The sequence below is a fragment of the Limulus polyphemus genome, unplaced genomic scaffold, assembly GCF_000517525.1.
Source record: "Limulus polyphemus unplaced genomic scaffold, Limulus_polyphemus-2.1.2 Scaffold23, whole genome shotgun sequence".
In the NCBI taxonomy this organism is placed as follows: Eukaryota; Metazoa; Arthropoda; class Merostomata; order Xiphosura; family Limulidae; genus Limulus; species Limulus polyphemus.
Window position 1 is genome coordinate 1,007,611 of NW_013665633.1, and position 27,562 is coordinate 1,035,172.

At 31.6% G+C, this 27,562-nt stretch overlaps 1 protein-coding gene across 3 annotated transcripts; it reads right to left on the minus strand.

Moving 5' to 3' along the window:
• Window positions 1-183: 183 nt before the first annotated feature.
• LOC106458510 (ras-related protein Rab-30-like) lies at window positions 184-17,505 on the minus strand. 3 transcript variants are annotated; one of them, XM_022385139.1, is made up of 6 exons: window positions 17,388-17,505; window positions 13,292-13,412; window positions 10,676-10,774; window positions 8,544-8,627; window positions 5,262-5,445; window positions 184-3,712 (listed from the first exon to the last, which is right to left on the minus strand). In XM_022385139.1, the coding sequence occupies exons 3-6, from the start codon at window positions 10,760-10,762 to the stop codon at window positions 3,453-3,455; spliced, it is 615 nt and encodes a 204-aa protein (XP_022240847.1). In that variant the 5' UTR covers window positions 10,763-10,774; window positions 13,292-13,412; window positions 17,388-17,505; the 3' UTR covers window positions 184-3,452. The 3 variants fall into 3 exon arrangements, with proteins under 3 accessions (XP_022240847.1, XP_022240851.1, XP_013773488.1); XM_022385143.1 differs by having other exon boundaries at window positions 5,262-5,439; window positions 13,292-13,424; XM_013918034.2 differs by having other exon boundaries at window positions 13,292-13,424.
• Between the last annotated feature and the right edge of the window lie 10,057 nt (window positions 17,506-27,562).

Consider the following 27,562-nt stretch of genomic DNA (forward strand, 5'->3'; position numbering starts at 1 on the left):
TGATTCAATGCATTGAGTCTTTAACTCCCTAACAGAAATACCAGTAAAGAAATAATTAAATTATCAAATATTTATAAAAATTTTATACAAAAGTTCTGTGTCAATGTTAAGCATGAAACATACATTCGAAAGGTGGTTTGAAGAATCCAAACATATGTAGAATTTATTTACTTATCTATTTTCTTATGTGTAGCAATTTAAGGTTTATTGAAGCTTTGAAACAAACAAGGAAATATTTAGATTTTTTACAAAAGGCAGGAATCTAAAAATATGTCACAAGTTCTATCCATTTTCTTGTTCTTTTTAAAATGACCAGTTTCAGAAAATAACCGCTTTGAAGTTTTGCCTTTTGCTTATAAATATCATATCTGAAAATCTTATGTAAAAACTATATAACTTCTTATGAAAGGAATTTTTGGTTATTTTAACATATTGAAAATAAACTAGGTTCTTCAAAAGTTCCTATTAAGATGGAAAATTTCAAGTAAGTTTTAAGTGTATTTTGTATGTTGATCTAACCATCTAGATGAACATTCTAAAGAAAAAAAAATAGAATGCACGGATAAAAACCTCAAAGATTAAAATACAAAATTTTATCACTTCACAGTAATGATGAATAAAGATAGCAGAAAGTCAGAGTGTACTTCCCCTGAGCAACTTACACAAAACATTTAAAATAGTAAAAATGATTGAACCAACAGATACTGTACATTCTGAAAAGATCTTGAAAAAATTTAGAATCCAAGATCTAAAATTTTTTATTTATAAGTTATATAAAAGAAAGAAGCATCACTCTTTCATCATTAATTTACTAGTCCCTGAGAAAACTTTAAGACAAGTCTGCTACAGTCTTATTCTCAGTCTATTAGATGAAGTAAAAATACACCTCAGACAAAACTTCAGCAGATACAAAACACAATAAAAAAACAAACATGTAAAATCAAGTCACAACTTGAAATTATACAATCTGTATTCAATAAATTAAGGCTTGATGTAAAAATGCAATAAATAGACACATGAACTTAAAATAAAATATACATTTTCATGAGCATTTCGAAAGCATAGTGTATGAACTATGCAACCTCTTTCTCAATAATTATCCTCAAGTATTTTATCAGAGTTTTGTTAAAACAATTTACAGATTTCCACTCTATTTATATGTATTACATGTAGAATCTTTGACACATTATAAAACCACAAAAACTGTCAAGTAAGTGAAAACAGTCATATGGTAAAATGCACAATATTAAGCACACCATCCAGTGTCTTAAGCAGCATTGCAATTTTTAGCAGAGAGGTTAGATGGCACTAGTTATATAACCTAATCAAACATTTTGGTATTTATGACTTGTGTCTGTATAACTCTATAATGCCACTGCTTGCTTGACTGATTTAAATGTAGTCACTTATTCACTGTAATCAATTTTCATGCAAGAGGATTTTGTTGTAGTGTGTAATACCAGGCTGTACTACATGTTTTCTACTTCTTTTAAAGTTAAGACCACTAATGTTTTCTTTTTCTCTGACAAACTTTCCCCAGGAATTAATTGGGCCAAATAGAGATTAGGCATCTTCTAATTCTCTTGCAGGAATAACAATGTGATTTTTAATTAGCACGTTGAGTTATCATTGTCAGCAAATAGGGCAGTAGTTGTGGGTGGAATCACCCAAGATCTTCACTGCCTGTTGGCTGGCTGATCTAACAAGCATCAATCACTGTTCTCTTATGTCAAATATTCAAGAGTTTATTACCATATTGAAAACAGTGTTGGGACTTGAAAGAGTAGATTTTATCAAGATTTGGCACAGATTTTAAGGAAATTGTGCCTAAATTTTACAGAGATTTACATAGAATAACAGTTAGTTTCATTTAGACTTAAATAGTATTTTTCTAGTGTTCCTTCAAATTTAACTTCTACATGAGAACTCTTTAAAAGTTATTACTTTCAATTGTTGATAACAGGCTTAAGTACTTTTATGTAATATTTTTCTCCAAGAACTCCTCAAGCTTTCTTGTAACTTTAGGGTTAACTTTCATTTTCATTTGTGTGGGTGCCATTTGGCTTTCACCTTTAAGTAGTTGTTTAAGTTCATGAGTGAATTGTGTATAAATTGCTTTATAGGATAGTGGGGCATAGGTTTATAGTTAAAGTTTGGATTATTATTGTTGTGGTCAAATTCAAGTGGAAACTTGGATTTTGCTCTTGTGAGACTAAAGTGAGGGATAACTTTATTATGTAACCTTTTCACTTGGAGTTGCTCTCTTTTAGTCATTTTCTTTTATATGCTGGCCTAAGTTACACGGGAAGAACATGCACTAGCAAGACCATATTTTTCACAAAAGTCTTCATTGCTCTTACTAGTCTCACACCCTTTTTGGTCGCATATCCAAACACACAATGACTTGCCTACCATAAACTGTATTGCTGTAGCATTGTCTCGCACTGTATAATAGCGCATTGTTGTTTACATTGTAAAATGTGAATACTTCCATTAAATATTTGTTTCTCTATAAACCTGTTTCCTGTCTTATTCTTTGTGGCCCAACTGTTGCACCTGTCAAGAAACACACCTACATACGAGATCTGTGAACCTCCCGTTTTGCAGACTTGGACTTTTCTGCTTAGCTGGAAATCCTTGAGAAACCACAAGTGCTTAACACAACTCACCTTGTGCCTAAACAGAAAAATACAATGCCACACAAACAGTGCACAGTAAATCCTTAGTTAAGTGCTTTAATACATAGCTCTATAATTGGTCAAAGGTTGTGGAATTCTATAATGTACTAAAGGTCTTACAAAAACCATGTACACGAGAAAGAGAATATATATACTTGAATGTTAGAATTTAATAAACTAATAATGATTAATTAAATTATGTGCACTAATAATCAAGTACAAAGGGAAATCAGGTTTGGTATTAACAAAAACTGGGAAACAATTAAATACTTTAATATCCAAACTATTAAAATCACATAGAAGAGGAAAATGTTGACAAGTCCCACTGGATTTCACGTGAATTCGACCAAGTTTCTATAGAACAGCATATGTTATATTATAATATTAACTCTCACATTCAGATATTTTCCACAATATAACTACAGCCTTCACAAATAAACAGTTTTATACCACAAATGTCATAATAATGTTTGGAAATTACATGTAGAATTTTTCTCACAACAACTAACTTATGCATACATTTACAACACTGCACCATTACAGAAATGCTGTAACTTTCCATAACATATTTTAACATATCTGTTAGAATACTAAGGGACCTTATGCGACTTATGCACAGAGTTCTGACTTACACAAAGGACAAACCATCAGGAAATCAAAGACTGTGTTTCAACTTGGAAGCACATATCTTCAAGATACATTGCCTGTTAGAATTTCTTCCTAATACTGTAGAAATTAAGGCTAGTTAAAATTACTTAGCAAGTAAAAACCACCTCACGAAAATTTGCAACACTGACTTTCACTTCCATCTTTAGATTCAATAACTGATGAAGAGACTTCTCCAGAAATACCATTGTAATGTGACCTGCTGACCAATGCTTCATGGGTAAGCTGTGCTGCAATTTCCATGAACAATTTTTCTACATTGTCTGCCTCTTTGGCTGAAGTTTCAATGAAATACATCTCATTAGCCCTTGCAAAGTCTTCTCCTATATGGCTAGGGATTTCTCTATCTTCTCTATCAATTTTATTTCCTATAAATATTGTCAAATGATATTAAACACCACACCCAAAGTAATACTAAAGACCTTTTTTTCCAAGCCAATGCAGGGTAGAATTATACAATTATACAAAACGAAAAATATTCTGGTACTCATATCCCTTACATACATACCTTCATAAAAATGAAATCTTCATTATTTACACTGCAGTTCTTATATGAATATAACATATTTTTTTAAAATCTGAATGTTCGAAGTATTCATTCAGCACCATTAAATAACATTATAATAATACTGTAACTTGTGTTTTTATTTCTCTCCAAGTATACAATAACTGCACTCATTAGAAACTATATAACAAAGATTTGAACATGACATAGATAACACTGACTAACTGAAGAGGTAAAAGTTTATAAAGCATGCTGTTGTGCTCTAACTAGAATAATCAAGTGTAAACTTATTACTGAAAATGTGAATTTCTGCAGGACTTGATGTTACATACTGAATTGATCTTGGATCTGTTGATAAAAATTCACATCACAACAAATTGGAAGTATGGTATTGCAGTACAAATATAGTGAAAATCATTTTTACAACAAAGGTATTCAAATGAATTCAATATACTTATTGTAAGTTTTACTTACTATGTTTACTTTACAAGTTAAACACATACTCTCAAAATTAAAACAGTGTTGATGGACTTGAAATCTTACCTTATTTATTGCATCACAGTCATTTTATAGCATTAGTAAAGCATTATTCCCAAGTTAACCTTATTTAATGAATTTGTTATTTACTTTATGATATTTTAGCCATATACATGTTCAGATGTTACTGATAAATTGTTTTACTGCTTTTTTTTTACACTTGATGTGGCATATCTTACAACAGAGCTGGTTGAATAATTCGATATAGTCAATTACATTAATTAGTGTTATGTAAAATAATCAGCTAATCAACATTCCAATTAAATTAATTAATGTCCCAAAAATAATCAACTAGTATTTCCAGTTATTACTGTTTTCAATTATTTCAACCCCTAGTGATAAAAATTACTATAAAGCCAATTAATGTCATGAAAATAATAAACTAATGGAAACCAGTGTTTCCAATTATTACTGTTTAACATTATTCCAACTATACAGTAATAAAGATATTGCCATTATGACTTTCATTACTATTTTCATTTATTACCATTTTTTGATTAATGCAACTATCCAAATAATAGAAATATTGACATTATGCTTGTTATTAAGTACAAAGCTACACAATGGGCCATTTGTGCTCTGCCTACCAGGGATTTCAAAACCTGATTTCTAATATTATAATTTTTCTTTAGCCATCTCATGTGAAAATAATCATTTAGTTGAATGTTATCGATAGTAAGTCTGACAATTATTCAATTAACAAATTCCACTAAGTGCTTAGCTCTAGCTTACAGTAGTTGTTGAATCACTTCATTAAAACAATTTTTTAAAAATAAATCATTATTATAAGTGTTAACAGGTAACTTCATTAAATCTTTCCTAAAACAAAATCATGGTATTTTTCACACTGGCTCTGTCAAGATGGATTAACTTACCTACTAACACTTTTAAAACTCTTGGGTTTGCATACTGCTCAATCTCTCTCAACCAATCTGGCAAACAGTCAAATGTTGGTTGTGTGCTGATGTCATATACCAGAATCAAAGCATGAGCACTGCGATAATAGCTCTGTGTAATAGAACGAAATCTCTCTTGTCCTGCAGTGTCCCATATCTGAAGCTTAAAATAAAATTATCTTTTAGTGTAGAAAATTAATGTGCAGTTAATTAGATGAAGTAGATTAGACTGTTAGACTGAAAATAGCTGTTAACTTAAACAATGCAGTCTTACAGCATATTTACTAGAAGCTAAACAAAGAGGAAAAATAATTATGATAGAGAAAATACCTCTGATTCTTTGTCTAGAATAATCTTTTGGCTTCAACAATATATTTACTTATCTGGGACTTTACAGACTTATTGAAAAGGGTTCAGAGGTAAGCTATTGAGATGATTCCAGAGATGCAAGGGTTATTTTATAAAGATAGGTTAAGATCTCTTAACTCATTTTCACTTGACAAAAAAAGGGTCTGAGGCAATCATATCAAATTTAGGAGACTGTTCATCAATAGGATAAAGGCCATTGATTTCTTTGTGCTATATTCTGATGATAATATGAGGAAAGGACACAAGTTTAAGATTTGGAAAAACAGCTAGGCTAGATTTCAGTTAAGAAATTATATTTTCCTAACATGATTACCGAGTTATGGAATAAGTTACTTTTGGCAATAGTGGAGTTTAAGAGGCGAATCGATGATTTTCTGAAAAGTAGAGTAGATTCAAATTTTAACTTTTCTGCAAAGAGAACTTTGAAGGGCCAAATAGTTCCTTTTTTATTGATAAGTTGTGTTAAAATCTCAGGTACAATACAGTAACCAAAATGAACAATATAGCTGTACTTTCACCAGGTTACTTTCTCTTTTAAAGCCTTATAAACATACTAAAAATGTGAACTATCTTAAAGTTGATTATAGAAAATAAAATCTTATTTCATTTATTCAACCTTCTTTAGAAGTAAGAAGTTTCACAAATGCTTCTTAGTTCTTACTACATGAACTGATCAATGTAATCCTGTACATTCAGGCATCAATTTCGATGACACTCAGTAACTAGTAGGAACATGTCACTTCTCATACTGTCATATACATGTACAGTATTACCTAAAAACTGTGGATTCTTTTATTTTGAGCATAAAAAATTGCATTATCTCTTTGTTCTTATGGTATTATTGGATTGTATTAATGGAAAGTGACCTTCACATGAGAATACAGTGTGGTCATTTTGTAATCTTGTGTTTGATTGGCTAAACTTATAGAAGCATTATTTCTTTGTTCTCTGACTGGACACGTGTGTGGTTGAATCTTTATAGTTGAGTCAGTTATGTACGGTCGTCTTTGTGCTTTAAAGCTCAATTCATCTACTGTTGGATTAACTGATATAAAAAACAGTAAATCAAACAGTATCACTTCACATTCAACTGCATTGGTGTAAACAAAGTTTTTGTTTTCTTCCTCATATTGTACCACTTAACCCGTTTCTGTTCTTATGTTTTAAAATTCATCTCCAGCCTGCATCAATTCTTACACTTAAATGATTCACTGCAAACTCAATCTTAACTTTCCTCTAGTTATTGTGGTTGTAACTTTTTCAGAACTTGTAGTACATATTGGAAGGATTAAGATATTTTAGCAATAAAGTTAGAAAACAAAATTGATCGTTATTATTGAGATAATAATAAAAAACACTTTATTTTAGCTAATGTTTTCCCAATGCAGTTTCCTTAGGGCTAGTAGTGCAAAAACTAATGGACCTTGACACTGCTTTTACAGATCAACAGTTAACAATAAAGAGAGTTAAGAATGCTTGACCCCTATGATGAACTAAAAAAAAAAGCAGTGTCAATAATCATCCTACAAAGAATGAGCCCCATTTATGAAGTAGAGTATTTAGAGAAGAATAAAATAATCTCTGTTTTCAAATGTCTATACTGCATTGAGAATTCTTCTGAAGTTGCCAATCATGGTTGCTAATGAAGAATGAAGTTTCTCAAGGCTGAAATTAATCACAACTTACTTGAGATCAACGACCACATAGAAAAGAATTATTTAGTTGCTCTTTTTTCCCTCATATCAATCGAGCATCAAGCTGCTGAATCATTGGACTTGAAGTCCTCAGATTGTCCTAGATCTTGTTTCATTAAAATCCCAAAAAATGAATCTTATGTCTAAATGTTTGTTTTCAATGAAAATTTAAAAATTCAAGTAATTTGTTTTGCAAACACTAATAAATACACATAATGTACCATGTAAGACAGTACACTACACCTTATTTTTAGTGCTGTGCCATGTAGCTAATGTTAGCCTCACAAACCCGACAGCATATTTTCATATTTTGAATAGGGTGACAGAAGTTTCGTGAATAGCACCGTGTAGCGTATTGCTAGATGAAATCAAAGAGATTAAGCCTGGACCTGAAGTGTAAACAAAAATACAATTTATTGATTGATAAGGACTGACAAAAAACGAAATGGCCAGAAGCAGGTAAAAATACAATATAAACAAATGAAAACTGAATTAAATCACCAAACTTATTACAGGTAAAGTACAATAAAAATGGAGAGTAAACTAATCTGAATAAACTAATTTTACAACAACTTAATTAAAGATGATAAACATATCTTCCTAACATGGGCCAGTAGGTAAAGAACAAAAAAAAAACCACTGATGGGACACCATTTTAAGTCAAATTTTATGTCCTTCATGTCTAAAGTTGAATTTGAAAGCACTAAAACTGTACTAACAGTTCATACACTCTCTATAACTAGCTGAGAACATGAATATGAAGAATTTGATGATATCTTCACCCCATGTTGATGATCATAAACTGACCTCACACAAAGAAAATGTTGGCTAGCATTACAACCATCACAGAGGATAGCACATAATATCACTCAACAACTTTTATTATAAAGTCTAAATTTAGAAAATGACTTAAAACAAATTCCCAGACCTAACATTCAACGTTTTTTTTTTCTTATGAATCTTAAATTATAGAATAGCTTAGTATACGATAGTTGTCTATGACACCATTAAAGATACCATGCAATTGTGCACAGTAACTTAATTATTGCATCAGTTCAGAGTTTATTGAAGGTTTTAACATGGACTAAAACATTTCATCTTCTGCAGTCATTAATTAATATTTTATGATGATTATATTTAAGCTGTCCAGCAGATGTAATTACATAAATAATATGTGCATTTCACTTAATTTTCTTACCTTGACTTTCTCTCCTTCAACTTCTACAGTCTTAATTAAAAAATCAACTCCAATTGTTGCTCCTTGATATGGAGGAAACAGACCCTGAAATAATAGCTAAGCTTGAAATACATTCTGGCATGGTATAGTTAAAAATATAGAGTCAAATGTATATTCACAATGAACTGTTAGTTTCTACGAAGATTTCTGAAATCATGTTTTTCCATATTTCATTTCATTTAATGAGCTCAGTTACTGTAAATACATAATTCTTATTTTAATTTTGAAGTAAACAAACTATTTAATATTATTTAAGTATTTAATAGATGTATAGATGTTTTTATGACTTAAACATTTGAGAAAAATCTTAAACTTCATTGTCTTAGTGTTTCTAATATTGTCTTGGTGCTTTGAATGTTGTCCTCTTTAAGAATGCTCAATACCTTAAATTTACAGAATAAATAAAAACTGTGAACCAAAGAGTAAGCCCTGTAGTCAGATAAGAAACAGAATCATGTGCATGTCCTTTGGCATTATGTAGCTTTAATGTCTATATACCTATTGAACAAAAGCTTGAAATAATTCAAATTAATTGTACACACTGTATCATCAGGAAATACATTCTATCAGTTTATAACACTTAATCAACAACAACAATTAAACTAATTTGTTAAAGATCACGTCTGCACCAAGGTTCAAACGTTTAAACCTATTACCTCCAACATTCAAATTTACATTTTCAATTTTCCATTCTGACACTCAAACTGACCACTAACACAATCCAAATCCCCAATAATTTTGAATACCTGAACCAAGTTACCTGTAGCTCGTCTATAACCAAGAGAAAAAATTAAAATGTTGAAGTCCTTTCGTACACATCACGTTACTTAAACCTGTATAACTTTGTATAAGGCTACAATAACCTCCTCATTGTTAAATAAGTAAATTCTGTAAGTTGAACCACAAATTTTATTTCCTTTCTTGTCCCTGCTAAACACTTGGAGGAAAGCCTTAGGGTTTTTATTAATAATCACACATAATCTCCTACTCTTTTTTTTTTCTTTCCATAGCACCAATGCTCCTTTCACACAATAAATTCGTGTCAACTTCCATATATCACATGCTTAATGTCACACTTCTCAGTAAAGAAAATACTTTTTTCACATTCTGGCTCCCTTACTAATAATGATCAAGCCATTCTGCATAAAAGAAACATTCTCAATAAAATCAACTATTGTCAGCATGGTTAAAAATCTTAACATTCAAAAAGTTAAATAAATTGTAACATAACAATAACAGACTTGTGAAATGAAGTTAATATTTTCCTAACCTGAAAATGTATTTCAAATAGATTACCTCCCTGTAGAACAGAGTTAATACCTTACACCACGACCAAAAACGTTTTGCACACATGTCAAGCCCTTGAGCAATACTCTTTCCCCTGCATGTAATAATATGTATTTTGCTACTCTATGACATAATCATCATCAGATTAGTCCTACACCAACAGGAAGGTGATGCATACTCCATGTACATCATTCCCCTTGAGCACTTTGTGTATATCAAAAGCTCATTCTTGATAAGGCACAAGAGACACACATTGAAAGTGTGGAGGATGGTAAAGAGACTAGTGTACATAAAAAATTAAAAAATGAGCTCCCTTCTGAGGTTATTGTGACAGAAAGAGAAAACTTATGGAATGCATCATCACCCATTACGGGGTTAAGATCTAGCAGGAGCATCACTTGATGAGAAACTACACCCATCTAAAGTAGGGACTATTTTTCACCCACTATAAGTGATAGCACAGAAAGGTACTGTCAAAGGATCTATATAGTGATAAAGTGTCATATAGGTGGTCGGAATGTACAGTCTGCTCAACCAGACTGTATATCTCAGGGCGTTGGCAGACTGTGCATGTGCAGTGTGGCTTGGGTAATACAGTATGTAAGAAATATATGATATACATACCAGAATAAGCATATGCAGAGATAAATTATCACAGGCCTGTATCCAGAGAAGAACGCAAGACCCATCCGACTTGTCATGTTTCAATATAGTTTTGGTCATGAAATATGTTAGGCAATTATTCATATAAAACAGTGTTATCTCACATCTTAATAACAAAAGCTTTAAAACTATCCACACTTTACCTGAGTGAAACGTCTTACAAGGCAGGTTTTTCCAACACCAGCATTTCCAACTAAAACAACCTTGAAAAGAAATTTGTAGTCTTCCATAATAAAAGGACACTGTAAAGTCATGAAACAAAAGTAACCATTACTGTTCTTCACATTTCACTTTAACTTATTTATTTACCACATACTGAATTTGTAGTCTTCCATAATAAAAGGACACTGTAAAGTCATGAAACAAAAGTAACCATTACTGTTCTTCACATTTCACTTTAACTTATTTATTTACCACATACTGAACAAAACAAAATTTATAATGATTTCTAAGCAGGTCTACAATTTATGTATTACAGAGCTAATTTAAACTAAAGAAATTATTATTCATCATAAGTTTAGTATTTTACAGATACACGGTAATATGAGACTAATAAACAGTTTTATCCATTTTATTAAATAATATTAACTGCAAATTATTTAACTCTTTAAACATTTTTCAACAATATTTCATTAAAAATACTAATACATTCTAATGATATTTAATTCTGAAATTATCGTAATTAAATGTAATTTCAAAGTGTTTATAACTTACTGCTTAAAAAAAGTTCAGTTTTCTTAAGCAACTGATATATTTGTGGAAGACTTTTGTTATAAACATTATTTTGTTTTAAAATATTTTAGAATCCACTCTTAATACATTAACCATTCAAAAATCTTTCTAGATTAAACTCCAACAAAGTTATGTGTACTACATTATGATTAAATTATTTTCCACTACCAAGACTAAACTTCTCAATCTTTCAAGAATCCTTTATTCTACACAAAGAATAATTTAAATTTTAATACCAGGGTTCTTCAAAATTAAAAGGTGTTTATTAGAACTTTTACATGTTAAAACCTGCTCACAATTAAAAAATGCTTGGCCAAGACTTTTACATGTGACATAACTGAACTTAAAACATAACACAAGAGGTTAGGGGAAAAACAAACAGAAAGTAAAAACCTAATTTGATAAATTATTATTAAATCAACTTAATAATAAATACAACACTTTTAAATTCACTGGTTAATCAAAGCTCAAGACATTTATAAGCTCTAATCAAGTTTCAAGCAATATTTAAAATTCCCATTTTTTTAGAGTATCTGCCCTATCAGTGTTCAGCTCTCTTTACAACCAGACAAAGAGATTACAATTCAACATGGGATGATTAATGCCTATTGAACAAACATCTGATCAAATAACTTGCATAAAGTGACAGATTTACTTACATATTGCTATAACCACAGGCTAATTACTAAGATAAAGACCTCAACACCAGCTACTGAAAGAAAGTTTGTCTCTCTCTCTCTGGGAATAATGTTACATTTTCCTCTGTCTTTTAGTTGAGTTGTCTCATACCACTTTAAAATTAATTGTATGTAAAATATAAACATAATAATAATTAAATAAAAATGAAGGTGTACTACCTCAGAACTCATCTTTTAATTAGCTTAGAGAAATTCAAAACTACAGTGTTGTAAGCCATAATTCCTTCAATATAGTCACTAGGTGATCTCTTCAGGCATGTACTGTGTAAGACAGACTGAGTCAAATACATTCTTTGCATAATTAATATTAACTTCCAATTGCTTTAGATTCCTCTTTTTTCATAATAATCTAACTTTTCTTCACAATTATTGTTTTTTATTTCGTTTTCCTTATTATAGAAACATATATTGAGTTGCTGGATGATGCAGGTAAAGATGATTAAAATGCAATTCCTTTGAGTTATGCAGAACTAGTACAACTGGAGAAGTTTGGATCTTTAAGATTGTTAGTTTTGATGTACTTACACTGATGAACAGTTTTGACAGTAGAGACTGAAATATCAGAGGAAAAAAATTTTAAATGCTAGAAACATATAATTTCTCTTATTCTTAGGCAGTATCATTTTTTCTTCAAATTGTTAATAAAAAGATAAATTATTCTTTGAGTTGGTTCCTGCCAAAAGTTTGGATATGCTTTTGAAAATTTTTGAAACATAGTTTTTCTTTACTTATGTTATAATTTAATGTAAAAATGAAGTCAATTACATTTATATTAATGGTTATGGACTGGATTTTAAAGAGTGCAGTACATGAGTTGAAGGGTTTTTTTGCTTCTGTTCTTCAGTCAGGTTTAAAAGTAGACCAAACTGTATATAATGACTTCGTCACGTCCTCTCACATTAATTACTCCATAAAGTTTTCTCTAAATAAGATTAATATAACATTTAAGGAAAACAAGTGGCCTGTTAGTCCTTCAAGGGTGTTCCATTCTCTAAACTAAACTTTATAAAATCAAAGCAAAAAAAAACATGAAATTGAGTGCTTATCATTTAAATATTTATCAAGCCATCCCTTAAACTTACTGTATACACCACACCTTAAAGCAATCCATTCCTAAGGTCAACCACCCTATTAGAAAAACAGCTGTCTCAGCTTAAGATGACGCCTACCCTGTCAAAATTTCCATTCGTGTCCACTTGTTTTATAATTCTCACTATTAAGTATGAAAAAATTTGATGCATAATCACTATAAATTTCCTTCACAATCATAAACATCTCAATTGGATCTCCTTTAATTTTTCAAGAGAAAACAATTTTAGAGATTTTTACCTGTCTTCCTATGACAACTTTTCCATCCCTGGAAACATCCTAGTAGCCCTCATTTGAACCTTTACCAATTTCTTTCTTAAGGTAAGGAGTCCCAAACCGAGTAGAATACTCCAAATGGCACCTAAACAGTGATCTATACAATAAAATTATAACCTATTTAGACTTATATTGAGAACCTGAAAATAGTTCAGTAAGTATTAAGTCCCAATTTTCTTTTATACAAAGTAAAATTTGGTATTTTAAGAAAATATCTTGATTAACTATGGTCCCAGGAGTCCACCTGAACCAGCTAATGAAGTCATCTTGTGAAACGTAAAAACACCTCTTTTGCTCAGAAACCTATCCAATTCATACAGGCCCACTTGTAGGAAACAGAAAATTAATATTCTTCAGATGCAGTGACTTATCTGTGAATAGGGTCAGCACAGCAACCTTTGAAGCTCCATACAAGTCAACTACTTGAGATTTTCGTATTCCAACCATAATATTATATGGAAGATTTTAAAGCATGGTTTTATTTTTTCACATTATAATTCAATGGAATCTTTTACTTATATATATATTAGTAGGGCTGGACTGGGCTGGGCTGCATGTGTGTGTGTGGGAGGCTATGTATACTACTGACAGTTAAGGTTAATATTAAAAAGAGAATATTATCAAGCTTTATTTTGCTCCTTGATTATTTTACTGTACTAAATTCGCATTGAATGGCATTTTTAGTTAGGTGTTATTTTTAACCATGATATGTAAAGGTTGATTTAAGAATGCATTGACTAATCATTGCATGTTAATGTAATTTAAAAAATCCTTTCTTATTTCCAACTGGTAGAATGTTATGGAAGTTAGTTGAAATGAACTGAAAGTAATTAATTCATTGTAATGGATAAAAAAAGAAAAATATTTAAAAATATTACATTTTTATTCAAACTCAAAGTTACTTTGACCAGATTCTAAAATACATATATTATTCAAAACTTACACAAAACCTAAATAACCATGACAAACATTTTTAAACAGTACAAGTGAGTGCAAGTATACCAGATTAACAGATTATATGAAGAACTTGTATACATCACAAGAACATGTACCAGTTTTCAATTACACGGGTAACATTTTAACAACAAGAGACCATTTGGCCCTTCAAGGCTGTTTTTACACATTCACTCTTGAGAGATGTAAAAATTTAAACCAGCTCTTCAGTTTTCATTGATTCCCATCTTACACTCTTGTATAGTGCTTGCCTCCACTACTTCTAACAGAAAATCATTCCATAAGTCAATCACATTCTTAGCAAAACAAAACTGCCTTAACTGGAGCCTAGCCTGTCTTTTTCAAATTTATTGATCCACAGATGCCTTGTAAAAATTAATAAGGTTATATCTCATCCTGATTTCCTTTTTTTTGTTGCCTGTTAAGCACAAAGTTACATAACAGGCTATTTATTTTGTGTCCATAACAAATATTGAAACTCAGTTTTTAGTGTTATTAGCCTACAGACTTACTGTTGAGCTACTGGGGAGGAACCATGATTTTCTTAACAAAAAATATGTTAAGAGATCTTAACTTATCCCCAGAAGATAACCTTTCACTCCAGAATCATCCTAGTAGCCTTTCTCTGAACTCTTTTCAATAAGTCAATATCCTTTCTTAGACGAGAGACCAAAACTGTTCACAGTATTCCAAGTGAGGCTTAATGAAAGATTTGTATAATTACTTCTTTTTACTTGTAGTCAATAGTTCTTTGAATAAATATACCCTAAAATTCTTTTAGCTTTACTACTATCAATAGAACACTTTTTGTTTCAATGGCTTGAATTACTATGCCAACACTATGTCAGTATTCTTTTCTTCAGTTACACTACTAATTAAAACAGTATGACTGAAATATCATGACTGTAAATAAAATTACTACTTTTAATTTAAACTTTAAAATTTGATGTAATTCATAGTTTTAACTTAGCAAAAACACACTTATCTTCTGTTTATTGCAAAAGATTTGGGCAAGTGTAGTGAAATTGTCCCATGCTCATAGTATGGTTCAGTAAAATTTGAAAACAGGCCTAATTTGGAGTATTGTGTGTAATTTTGGTCCTCTTACCTTAGGAAGTATACTCAGTTATTGAAGAAGGTTCAGAAGAGTACTACTATATATGTACTTAAGCAGGTCTGGCAGACTGGGCAGCCAGACCAACATTTTGTCACAGTAACTGTTGGGCTTTTTAAACTGGTTCTAGGTAAATAGATAAGATTTATAGTAGTAGGAATCAGCATAACAATGCATAATAAATTACATGCATAATATACAAGTGTACATGCTTGTGCTTGCCTCTAGCTATGGTGAGTACAAGTACCGGTGAGCTTCTATTTTTGTGAATCATAAAGTGCTTGCAAATGATTAATACTTTCAATAAATTATAGTAAAATTAGCACAAAATTCAATCTCAGAGCAACTATTTTTTAAAACTTTCCTGAGGGGAGTATGCCCCTAGAACCCCTAGCACTGACATTCTTTGCATGGAAAAGTGTGCTTTGCATACTATTCTGAGTTGCCTGATCAATCCAAAAATGCTTCCTCCAATACTAGAACCAGAATGATTCCATGGATGAATGGGTTGTCATAAGAGGATAAAATTCCTTGAAACCTGTCCTCTTTTGAAAAAAAAAAAGAAGAGAGAGAGAGAGAGAAAATAGGGGATGATTTGATTAAAGTATTCAAAAGTATTAAAGAATTAATATGTAATATGATGTATGTATCAGATTATTTTTGTGTTGAATTCTGAAGGCAGTAAGACAATACTTAAGAGGTCATAAATTTGAGATTTGGAGAGGTCAGACACATTTCTAGTTAAAGCCAATATATTTCTCCAATGTTTCATAATTGTGGATCAAATTACTGTGCAGAAGTTTAAAAAAAAGTTTAATATTTTTGGAATTAGGACTGGATTCAGTGCTTAGTTTTATGTTTAATGAAAGAAGTAGAGAATTAGGACATTATGATTTGATGTCTCACAATTAATAATTTTTTTCTCTATCCATATATAGACTTAATCAGTAAATGACCATTTACTACTAAGTTGCAAATATAAACATCTTTATTATTCTAATCTACAAAGTTGATGGGTTATTCTTGTACTAAACATTTGTATGAAAACAATTTAATGAATAGAGTTTAAAGCCTGAAAGTTAAACCATTAATATCTAAAGGTAATTCCATACAAGAAAATAAAAAATCCAAAAATGAGACCAAGTTTTAGGATAACAATTGAAGTGAATACTTAGTAATAATAATTTAAATTCTGAGATCACTGCTGGACACTAAAACTAAAAGCAGTGTTGTTGCTAAGATTTAATATATCCATTTATGCAAAAAAAAAACTTTTATTATACTATCTAATAATTACAGAATTATATAATATTAAAAAATGTGGCTTGAGAATAGCTTTTCATTTCAATAATACTGATATCACATACTGACTAAACCCACAACTAATGAGTACTATTGCTACCGTTATATTGAGTATGACTACGAGTATCACTAGCAGCACTTCCCAGCTTGCCCCTGATGAAGAAAAACTCACCTTTTGAAAGCGCTCGGTAATATGGTTTTGTATTTTTGTCTTATATTGTTTTTTGAACATACGCGTTTTCCTAATAATCTAATTAAGTAATTTTATGAAAGAGGTATGGCTCTGGTGCCCAGCAGTAGCACTACTACTACTCAGTAGTAGTAGTAGTTAAGCAAATTTAGTGCAATCTGTAGAGCACTTGTAGTGTAAGTTGTAACATATAAATTATGGAAAATACGGTACAATAACTGAATAAAACACGTGAACTGAACTATGGTACTTTACGTGAGGTACAATAATATCGGCGTATTATCTGTCATCAATTGTTACTTGTTTCGTTTTGTTTTTAGTTTTACCTGCACGCTACTGTGTTTTACTGATGAAGTGTACTGTCAGTGTCAGTAGTCATTTGACTTTTTTAACACATTTAATGTATCACTATATCAATATGCTTATAATTTATAAATTCGCTGTTTTATAAAGAATAAAACAATCTGTTAGCTTAAATTCTAACTGACATTTTGACTTACCAGAAATCTCAGAATATTTAGAAAGTGATGTAAGATACGGTGTCTGTAATAATATCACATTCATTAGAAATTAACACTGTAAATACAAAACGATAAAACAACAACTCTAGTATACCGCAAAAGCACTTGCGCATTTTGGTTTGTCCCTCTAGCAGTAAGAAATTAAATTACGTTTTATTATACTTTTTGTTAAAAGAAACGTTGTTGCGATGTCTACGGCACCGACCTCATCAAATTATTGTTGTCATTGTTTTAGCGCAAAACTACATGATGGGCTATCTGTGTTCTGTCCACTGCTGGATATCAAACGCCGGATTTTAGCATTGTAAGTCCATAGACTCATTAAGACCCCTCATTAGGTACACACAAATATTTGTCTAACTTTAAAAACTTTATATATAAAATAAAAATATTTACTTTAATAACTCGTTAAGGTGATATCTTCATTTTTATTTTGAACATAAATTTTCTCCATTGTTAGGAAATAAAATGTTTACAAAATATAACAACCATTCTAAAGCTTATTTGGCAACCTCGTGATTTTTTAAAGATTAAATAAGTAACTGTGAACAATCTGAGTAAATTAACCTAACTTTTTATTACCCTGCATTGTAAGTTGCAAAACACTTTATTAAACAGAACCCTATCAACTGATTTTTGGAAATATTTAGATTAACTGTTTTTTTACGTGTAATATATGGTACGCAGGTATCTCACACGTTTCAGTCTTCTTATTTTAATGTAGAAATTTCCAATATTTTTCATTTATTCTAAGTTTATGCAAATTTTGCATAACATCTGGCCAAGAAAACCCTTTCGTTTTACATGCCTTTTCCTTTATTATTCTGTGGAGATAATACTTGCTCTGCTCTAACACTGCAAATTGTTCCAGAATGTAGACGATAGCAGTGTTATTTACTGATATGCCAGATAACATTTCGAGGTTACTGCCTCCTTTATGTTAATTGAGAATGATAAGTCAGATGAACATCATGGGCAAATCTGACGTTTCCGTTAAACAGCACTACAGGAAACCTCAAGTGAATTAGGTGACGGAAAGATATCTCGAAGGAAGAAAATGAGTTAATCACAGTGGTGGAGTGGCAAATAAAATAGTGCATACCCACTATTTGATGCTCCAGGTCAGACATGGTAAGAACTTAGGTTACCTTTTCTATGAGAAGTGGGTAAATGCCATATCTTCCAAATTAGAAGTAGGTAAACAGGTACACTACCGAATCCAGTGAAATACGACTGTCCAGTGTTCAACACAAGTATGCACACTGTGATTGTGTATTATTAAATAAATACTGTTTTCATCACGTATCATACAACGTATCTAGTATGTTTATTTCTTAGCTTTAACTCTGTGAGTTTAGATAAATTCAGTATTACTTAGTGATTTATCCTCACATTATAAAAAGGATATATTGGATACTCTTTGTGAAAATCAGCTTTTTAACCTGAGAATAACACAGAATAGATACAAGGAAAAATCTTGGTGCTGTGACCTTAGAATTTTATTGTGGAGTTTTATGTTTTTACTAACTTGCATACTGCTTTTACTTTAACTCTTGTGTTAACGTGTTTAAATGATCACTTTTCACTTAAAGAATGACACTTTATGCATGTAGAACTACTTACAACTAAGAGAGAGTGTTTGCCGATGAAGAGAGATTTTTGTATGAGAGGAGCATTGAGCCTAGAAGTCCATTCCCGGAATTAGGACTTTTGCTAATGTTGCAAAAGTCCAAGACGTCGATCTCTCTCTCTCTCTGCACCAGCAGACTTAGAAGGATCAGTCAGCATCCTGTGTACCAGAATAGCAGATTAGACATTGTCTCTAAGAATCGATCTCTGCACAAGAGAAGCATGGGTGACTGAGAGTTGCCTAGGTGGAGTGATGTCAGATGAGTTTGTGACCACATGGCTGGTTTTTCCAAGAATTTCAGGTCATCATCATCCAGAACAAAACAATCTTAGCTCTGGTCAAGATCACTTGAGGTAATAAGAACTAGAAATGCTGCTTGAGAATGAACCTGCCAGATAGATTTGTTTCCCCAGCAGATGAGGCAGTGGGTACCAAGTGGAAAATACCATGAATCAAGGGGAAGTTGTGACTTTCTCTGAGGCAGGAGGTATCCTGCCATGACAACCATGGCTAGTGAGGAAATCTTAGGTCATGCAGAGCTTCAGGATGAGCTGCCAAGAGTAGCTCATCACTCTACTGTTCTGGAGGTGGAATTCCTGAATACATCTACTAATATGTACCCATGATATTGGAGGCATCTCAGTTATGCATTGTCCAAGAACCCTCAAGGGTTCTTAAGAATGAAGCCAAATAGAGTATGGTGAAGTCAGATTTGAACCATTTTCTGAAGCAAATGAAACAGCTAGACTCAGGAGCAGGCAGGGCAACATCTGATCCTGAGCTTAAATGGTCAAGCCCTGGATTCCATCAAGTATTTGAATGCGGTGCAACAAAAAGACTGGGACACAGTCATAGCCTAATTGTGCTGACCAATTAAAGAATTGAGTGATCCACTGAGCAGAATCCTAGGCTCAGAAAGAAAGTGCCACTGATATTCTGACCACTTGTGTGGATCATCTGTGCCTTATTAATGATAAAGCTTACCCTGCAATGGCTTAAACAGATCATGAAGACATACTCGTCGATGAGCTCATTGGTAACTTTTCTATTAAGATCATGAGGAATTACTTAGTGTAAGTGATACCCGTACCTTACCAAAGGCAGTTTCTGTCATAAACAGGTACAAATTGGTAACTTCGAGATCATTGCTAAAGAGAAAGAAATTTGCAGTTAGAGATCACCCTTCTTATGTACACCAAAATAGGCAAGGCTATTGATTCTAATGAATGGCTCAGCAAACTCAGGAGAATCAGCAACGGCCAGACTTTTCCCAGAAGCAAAGAAGCCAAGGATATCAGTTATGATCATGACTTAGCAGATTCAGGAGAAACAACAGCAAATGATAAATGATGTCACTATAGGGGCACACAACCTTTGGAGAGTGTTTGGTCATCTCTGGTAGTGATTGTCAGGAAGAAGAAAGGTGAACCAAGATGCTGTGTTGATTTTAGATGGATGAAAGCAATAATTTGCAGTGTTGCCTTTTCTTATCACAAACAGGTGAATGCTAGGACATGAAGAAGGTTCTCATTGTTTCAACATTTTAGACCAAACATCTGGATATTGGCAAGTTGAGATGGATGATGAGAGTTGATTTAAGACTGGTTTCAGCACGAGAGATGGTTTTTATGAGTTCTGTATCATGCCATTTGGTTTGTGTAACAGGCAGAACACTTTTGAGAGGCTAACAGAACTTATACAAAAATAAGGACTGTAATGGAGGAGATGTCAGGCCTATATCAATGATATTTTGGTGTTTGAGTCACATTTGAGTCTCTGCTGAGAATCTGAATATGTGATTCTAGCAGATAAATAATTCAGGATTAAAGCTGAACCCCGCAAAATGTGCATTCCTGCTCAAAGAAGTGGGTTTTCTTGGTCACATTATAAGTAAAAATGGAGTCTCTAGATATCCTGCTAATATAGCAGTTTAAGAGACTGTCCTCAACCTGTGGCCACACAAGAAGTCTGCAATTTCCTCAGTTTTGCATTGTATTATAGATGATCTGTGGCCAACTTGTCTAAAATGGACACTACTATCACCCGCTCTTGTTAAAATTGAGAATAACTTTGATGGAGTGAGGAATGTGTTCAAGCCTTCTGGTTCCTGGAGCATGCTTTAGTGGATGTTCCAATGCCGGAATATCCACAACAAGACAGCAAATTACTACTGGATACTGGTGCCAGGGATAATGAAATCAGTACAGTGTTATCATAGTTTCAGGATAGAATAAAACCTGTAATCATGTACACTAGCTATACATTCACAGCTCCTGAATACAGATAATGTATGGATTTCATGCTTTTTATTATTATTGCAATTAATTGAAAAAAGGGTTATTTTTCTATAATTAAATTTGTTTTATCTATAAAACGCTTTACTGTTTTGTGTTTTAATCTTGTTAAATATTTGCACATAGTGCCAGTTGTCTGTGCATGCCATGATGTTTTACAGTGTTATATTAAAAATTTAATCTAGCAACTTTCTTATGAGCGTATGTCAATAAACTTAGCATCAGGAAGTAATTTACAATCCAAATTTGTATAGTATTTGAGTTATAATACCTTAATTTGAAAAGGAATATAAAAAAGTTCTCAATTTTCACTTGTGTTGTCACATGATGTGCATGTGCTCACAATTTTCCCCTTTGTAGTTTGTATAACTTCAAGTATAGTTTCTATAGTGCCTAATTAATATAAACCCAAACTATAGATAATGACAAAGTCAATTGTTTAGTTTTAATGTCATAACTTCTCCATTTGCTGAAATATTAATGTATGTTTCCAACTCACAACAGAAGCCTCATCTATTTATCCTTGACATTCAAGGCAGTTTTTAAAGCCACGTGTTCTTATTTGACGTATATGTTTATAAACAATATAAGGAGTATGTTTTCGTTTTCTGTTCTAAGCTTGCAACCATTAATTTTAATTTGGTGGCAATAGATGCTAGTGAAGATGAAGCAACTGATGCACGTGAAAGCGAAGTTGTTGCTCATAGCAGTAACATAATTTGTTTTACCCTATTCATTGCTTAGAAAGCCAGTTAAATGACAGTAGTTTTGGAACATTCTATTATAGTGACTGTTATATTTTTTGATATTTAAAATATATGTTTTATAGGCACACGAGTTTTTGTTTGCACAATGAATTTAGATTAAAACTAAGCCTATTTAGTTAAGTGTTCAATTACACATATTTCACGTTACATGGTATGTTGCTTTATGAGAATCTGCTAAATTGTGAAGAGTGTTCGTGTTTTCTTATAGCAAAAATCATATCAGGTTGTCTGTTGTGTCCACCGAGGGGAATCGAACTTTTGATTTGAGCGTTGTAAATCCGAAGACTTACCGCTGTCCCACCGGGGGACAAATTGTGAAGTATTATATTTCACAGACCGATAAACTGTTTATGCACTACAAGTTAGGAAACAAAGCGAAAAATTTGTAGAAAACGGATGTGAAAATGTTTGCTGTTGAAATTATGAATATAATTAATTGAAAGTGTGGCAACAAATGATTTATTCAAAGAAAGAGGAAAAGTATTGTTCATTGTATTTCATAATTTTCAACTTATCTTTTCAGTGCATGTTGACGAATTAGCTACAGTTAGTGTTAAGGTAGAGAAAACAACATATAAAATATAAAGTTTTACCGGAAAAAAATTACTGACATTCATTTATAAGGCTTTATAGGTTACGTAAATTCAAAATGGAACCGTAAGATAAAAGAACTATTTTTATTCTTGGTATGAAAATTACTTTCCAATCAGATTGACTCAAAAAAGGCTTTGGAAATTCATGGAAAAACCTTTAGTATAAATACTTTATTAAAAATTCAGATATTTTGTGTACAACAGATTTGTAATGTTTAATAAAAGCTTTCCAAATTTCATGATAATATACTTAGTAAATTCAGACTTCTAATATTTATAAGAACAAAATTCTGTGGTTCGGACAAATACACCAAGCCATACATAAAGGATTTAGGAATTATGTAACTGCATTAAGAGTGTTTTACTATGCAGCTCATAATTAATAGGTTTCATTTGTAACGTTTATTATTGTTAGAACGTTTCATTTTTTTATATAATGATGCATAACATGTTAGGCAATCCTTCCTAAATAAGATAGATGATAATTTTCAAAGTTAGTTTTCCGTGTAAAAAATATATACATGTGTGTGTGCGTGTTTTTATTTAAAATCTTTATTAAAAGTTTATTTTGTAGTATGTAGTCCTGTTTTAAAGAAACTTCATTGTATCTTTTGATTGTTTAAGGGTGTTACATTTTTAATGTATACTAATAATTACAGATGGTTTTCTTTCTATTTCTTTATGTTTAATTTTTTCTAAGTTAAATAACTTTTTATTTGTTAGTTATTTTCTTTGTTTAATGATTATGTCACCGATGTTATATGAAAATGTTTATGGAGGCAACAAAAAGTTAACAAACTTTGCGAGTATAAGGAAAACTGGTTTTTAAGGTTAAGTTTAATTGTCAGCTTTAGAATAAGCCTGAAACAGAGGGGAAAGAAGAAGTGTGGTATGGAGGTATACCATACATTTTATACCTTCTTATTTTAATGTAGAAGTTCTCAAATTTGTTTGTTTATTTAAGTTCAAGTCTATGCAATTTTTGCTTAACACCTGGTTCAGAAAACCCTTAAATTAATTTCTTTTTACATGCCTTTGTTTCTTTAATATTCTCTGGGGATAAAGCCTGTCCTTCTCTAACAATTAATATTGTGCAAGAATGTAGATAGCAGAAGTGTCTTTCACTGGTGAATCAGATGATATTTTGAGGTTCTGGCCTCTCTTAGGTTAAATGAGAATGACCAATCACACGAAAATCGCTAGTCGCTTTGGGTAGGATTCGATATTTCCCGTTAATTAAGTAACAAACATTAGATTTTAACAGTGCCACACATGATCTCAAGTGAATTGGTTGATGAGACCAGTGAATAAATAAAGATTGTTTTAATCTTTTATCAAGCATTCTGTCCGATCTGTTTATTTCTTGGCTTAAAGTCTGTCAGTTTAGTTAAATTCAGTATTACTTCGCGATTTCTCCTGTCGATCCTCCCGTTATTAAGTGGACTATTTAATAATATTTTGGAAATCAGTTTAACCTGAGATTATAATAATAATCTACGACAAATTATTAAAGATTTTTCTTTCCATGCTTTAAATGTAGTGGTTATCTAGGGTAACCAGTGTTTCGAAATTTCAGTTCTGAGAAAAGTTTCAGCACAAAAATAACCATTCACAGGTAAAACTAACTTTCAAATTTCAAATACAATATGAAAATAAAGATTCAAGTGTGAAAATTAAAGTTAGGCTTAGGTTGACTCAAAAGTTTATGGTTTAAAAATTAAATCTAAACTATTACACTTAACACCAGTAAATTATCAAATTAAAGATAAATTATTGCTAACATTTAAGATTATAAGTTCATTATCATGATCTTAGAGCATTTTTATTTTGTCTCTACTTTTTCTGGGTTACTTTATTTTTCGTGTTTTACGAGCTTTTTTGTATCCTATTTTCGAACGAGAAAAAGTGAAACTAAAATTATTGTCATTTATTAAAACAAATTTAACCATTTTTATTGATAATGCTGTAAATCGGTAACTTTGGCTTTACGTATGCTTCTAAGAGGAAAAACTACATAGTAATTAATTTAGTGTTGGCCAACACTGAGTACTGTAACAGTTCTATGAATTCAGAAGAATTACCCACCGGTCGCTCAGTAGTAAGTCTAATGGATTATAACATTATAAATCAAGTTTCGATACTCACGGTGAGCACAAACTGGTCATTATGTTATTTTGTGCTTAATAACAAACAGAGAATTAGAATACTTTTAAAGCCATGTGTTTTATGTAGAAAATTTCGATTACTTGAATCGACCTCTAGAATTATTATTGAGAAATTCCTTAGAATGCCAGTGTTGGTTGGAAACTAGTTCAAAGATTGAAACCAAGAACTTCTACATTCAGGATTATCTTGAACTCATGCCCTTTCATTCATTTTTAACTAAATATGTGGTAAGTCAAAGATAAACTGAGCGATCTCTGCAGTACTAAAAATTCGAGGACAGATGTAATAATTTGCAGTGGGCATAATAAAAGATAAGACACGATACTGAAGTTAAATTAATAATAAAACACTATATTTATCGAAGAAAATTGGCTGAGTGTTTGGTAAATTATCTCAAATTCAGTTCTTATCGTTCAGTCACCTAGTGCCTCCTAGTGGCACAGCGGTATGTCTGCGGACTTACAACGCTATAAATCGGGTTTGAAAACCCGTAGCGGACAGAGCACAGATAGCCCTTCGTGCAGCTTTGTGTTTAACTAGAAACAAACAGTTACCTAGTGCTATTTCAGAGTCAAGAAAACTAAAAGGAAATAGTGAGATAACAGTGTTAGCTTTGGGTTATTTATCCAACATAAACTTGCCACTTTCATGGTGTTACAAACGAAATACACTCTTAAGTTCGTCTTTCATGTTCTTTTCTCCATGTAGTTTATGCATTAGATTTGGTTTATTTCCTTCTTTTATTCCTTGCTTTTTATCTGTTTCCAGGTTTAAAATAAGTTAGGTTACTTAACTATGTTCAACAGGTTAAGACAATGAGTGAATTTAAATTTCAAGAAATATTTAAAAATGAAATGCTTGTTTGTTTTCGGATATTTCCCCCTGATTTTGAAATAATAGACTAAAGCGAAGGCAGCCATTCAATAGCACTCACAGCCAATTCTTGGGTTACTCTTGTCTGATAGAGTAGTGGGATTTGATCGTTACCCTTATAACGCACCAACTACCTCAAAGTGCGGAGTGCGATGTATTTTTGCTATTTTTTTCTTGTGCTAGCGGGATGCGAATGATGGATCTGCAGACACACAGTTTGGCATGTTAACCTGTGGGATACCCTCGGTTCCAATGCATTGTATGCAAAGTGAAAATGTTATAAATTCTATGATAACTTCATGGAAAATTTTATTTTGAGCGAACCTCCATCTGTGAATCACTATGGCTTCTTTTATGCGAAGATCACTCTCGTTCTCAGCCATTACAATAATGTCAAAATATTGCAGGGCAGTAACACCATTTAAGGGGTGTTTCGGAAGACAAACTCTACCCCCAAGAGATTTAAATACACACAGACACATATCTCTATATCTTTTTCAGTTGCACTGAGCTGAAATATTTTTATTTTTGAAAATAAATCGTAATTCATTTAAGCCTCGGTATTCTAAGGTTGATTACAGTAACGTTATTCACAAGTGTATTCTTTAAGAGGCTAAGGATGTTATCCGTTACAAAATTAATAGGCAACAGATTTCCAGATAAGAAGAATATCAGTATTCGATTACAGTAGCCCAAGAGTTGGCGGTGGATGCTAGTAACTAGCTGCCTTTCTCTTAGTGTATCACTTCAAAAATTAGCGACTGCTAGTGCAGATAACCTTTGAGTAGCTTTGCACGAATATCCGAAAATAAACAAATATACACCACATTGACGAAAGCTGCTTGTCTTGAGACAACATGATAATTAAATTTTAATGTGACTGCCTAACGTGATAGAAAAGAAACATTATTACACACAAAAATTATTTGGTAGGAACTATAATATAAATTTTTTTAGGGTAAATGTGAGTGTTTAGGCATGAAACTGGATAAGTTGTATAGGTTTTAGTCATACCTGAAAAAATGTATATGAAACCGTTACGAGAAAGACACGCTAATAAGTAATAACAAAAGTAAGAAATTAATGTATGAATTAGTTAAATAAATACAGCAAATAAATAAAACCTATCAAGTAAATAGTTAATGTGAAAAGGATTAAAAGCGTTTTATTAAATTTAAAGTACATTACTTTAAATGCGCCCAGGTAACGACACGAGGAGACGTTTTGTTTCGTCACGCCTCCTTTTCAAAAAAAAAGTAAAAAAAGTGAGTCTTAAAATAATTTCTTTTATCTCTTTATTCTCACTGAAACACAACAATTCAATTAAAGCTTACAAATTATGTTTTTCTTTATAAAAGTGCTTACAAAATTGATTTATCGGTAAATGTTTGAAGAAGTTAGTGAGTCGTAGTGTCATTTCCTGTGACATCATGACAGTTAAACATAAAACGGGAAGATATATCATACTCAGTACGTGATTTCATTTATTACCAAGACAGCTTTCACAATTAGAAAAATTTAATGTTTTTAGGGTATGGTACAATCTTATCTTTCTGTAGAATATAGCTAGAGAGACACCGTATTTAAGACTTGTTATTTTTCTAATCTACATTTGGCTAGTTTTTTGTGTATTTTTACATTCCTCACAAGCCTGAAATATTAAATACCCTAGAACACTGTTTCACTATATATAAAAAGGAAAACTACCGTGAAGGTTATATTCCCTATATCTGTTGATAATTTTCAATTTAGTATGTTAAAATCGGCGTACCTTATCACCGAAAAGGGAAAATAAAAATGAAAATGTTTACACCAAAAAGAATGTGAACAG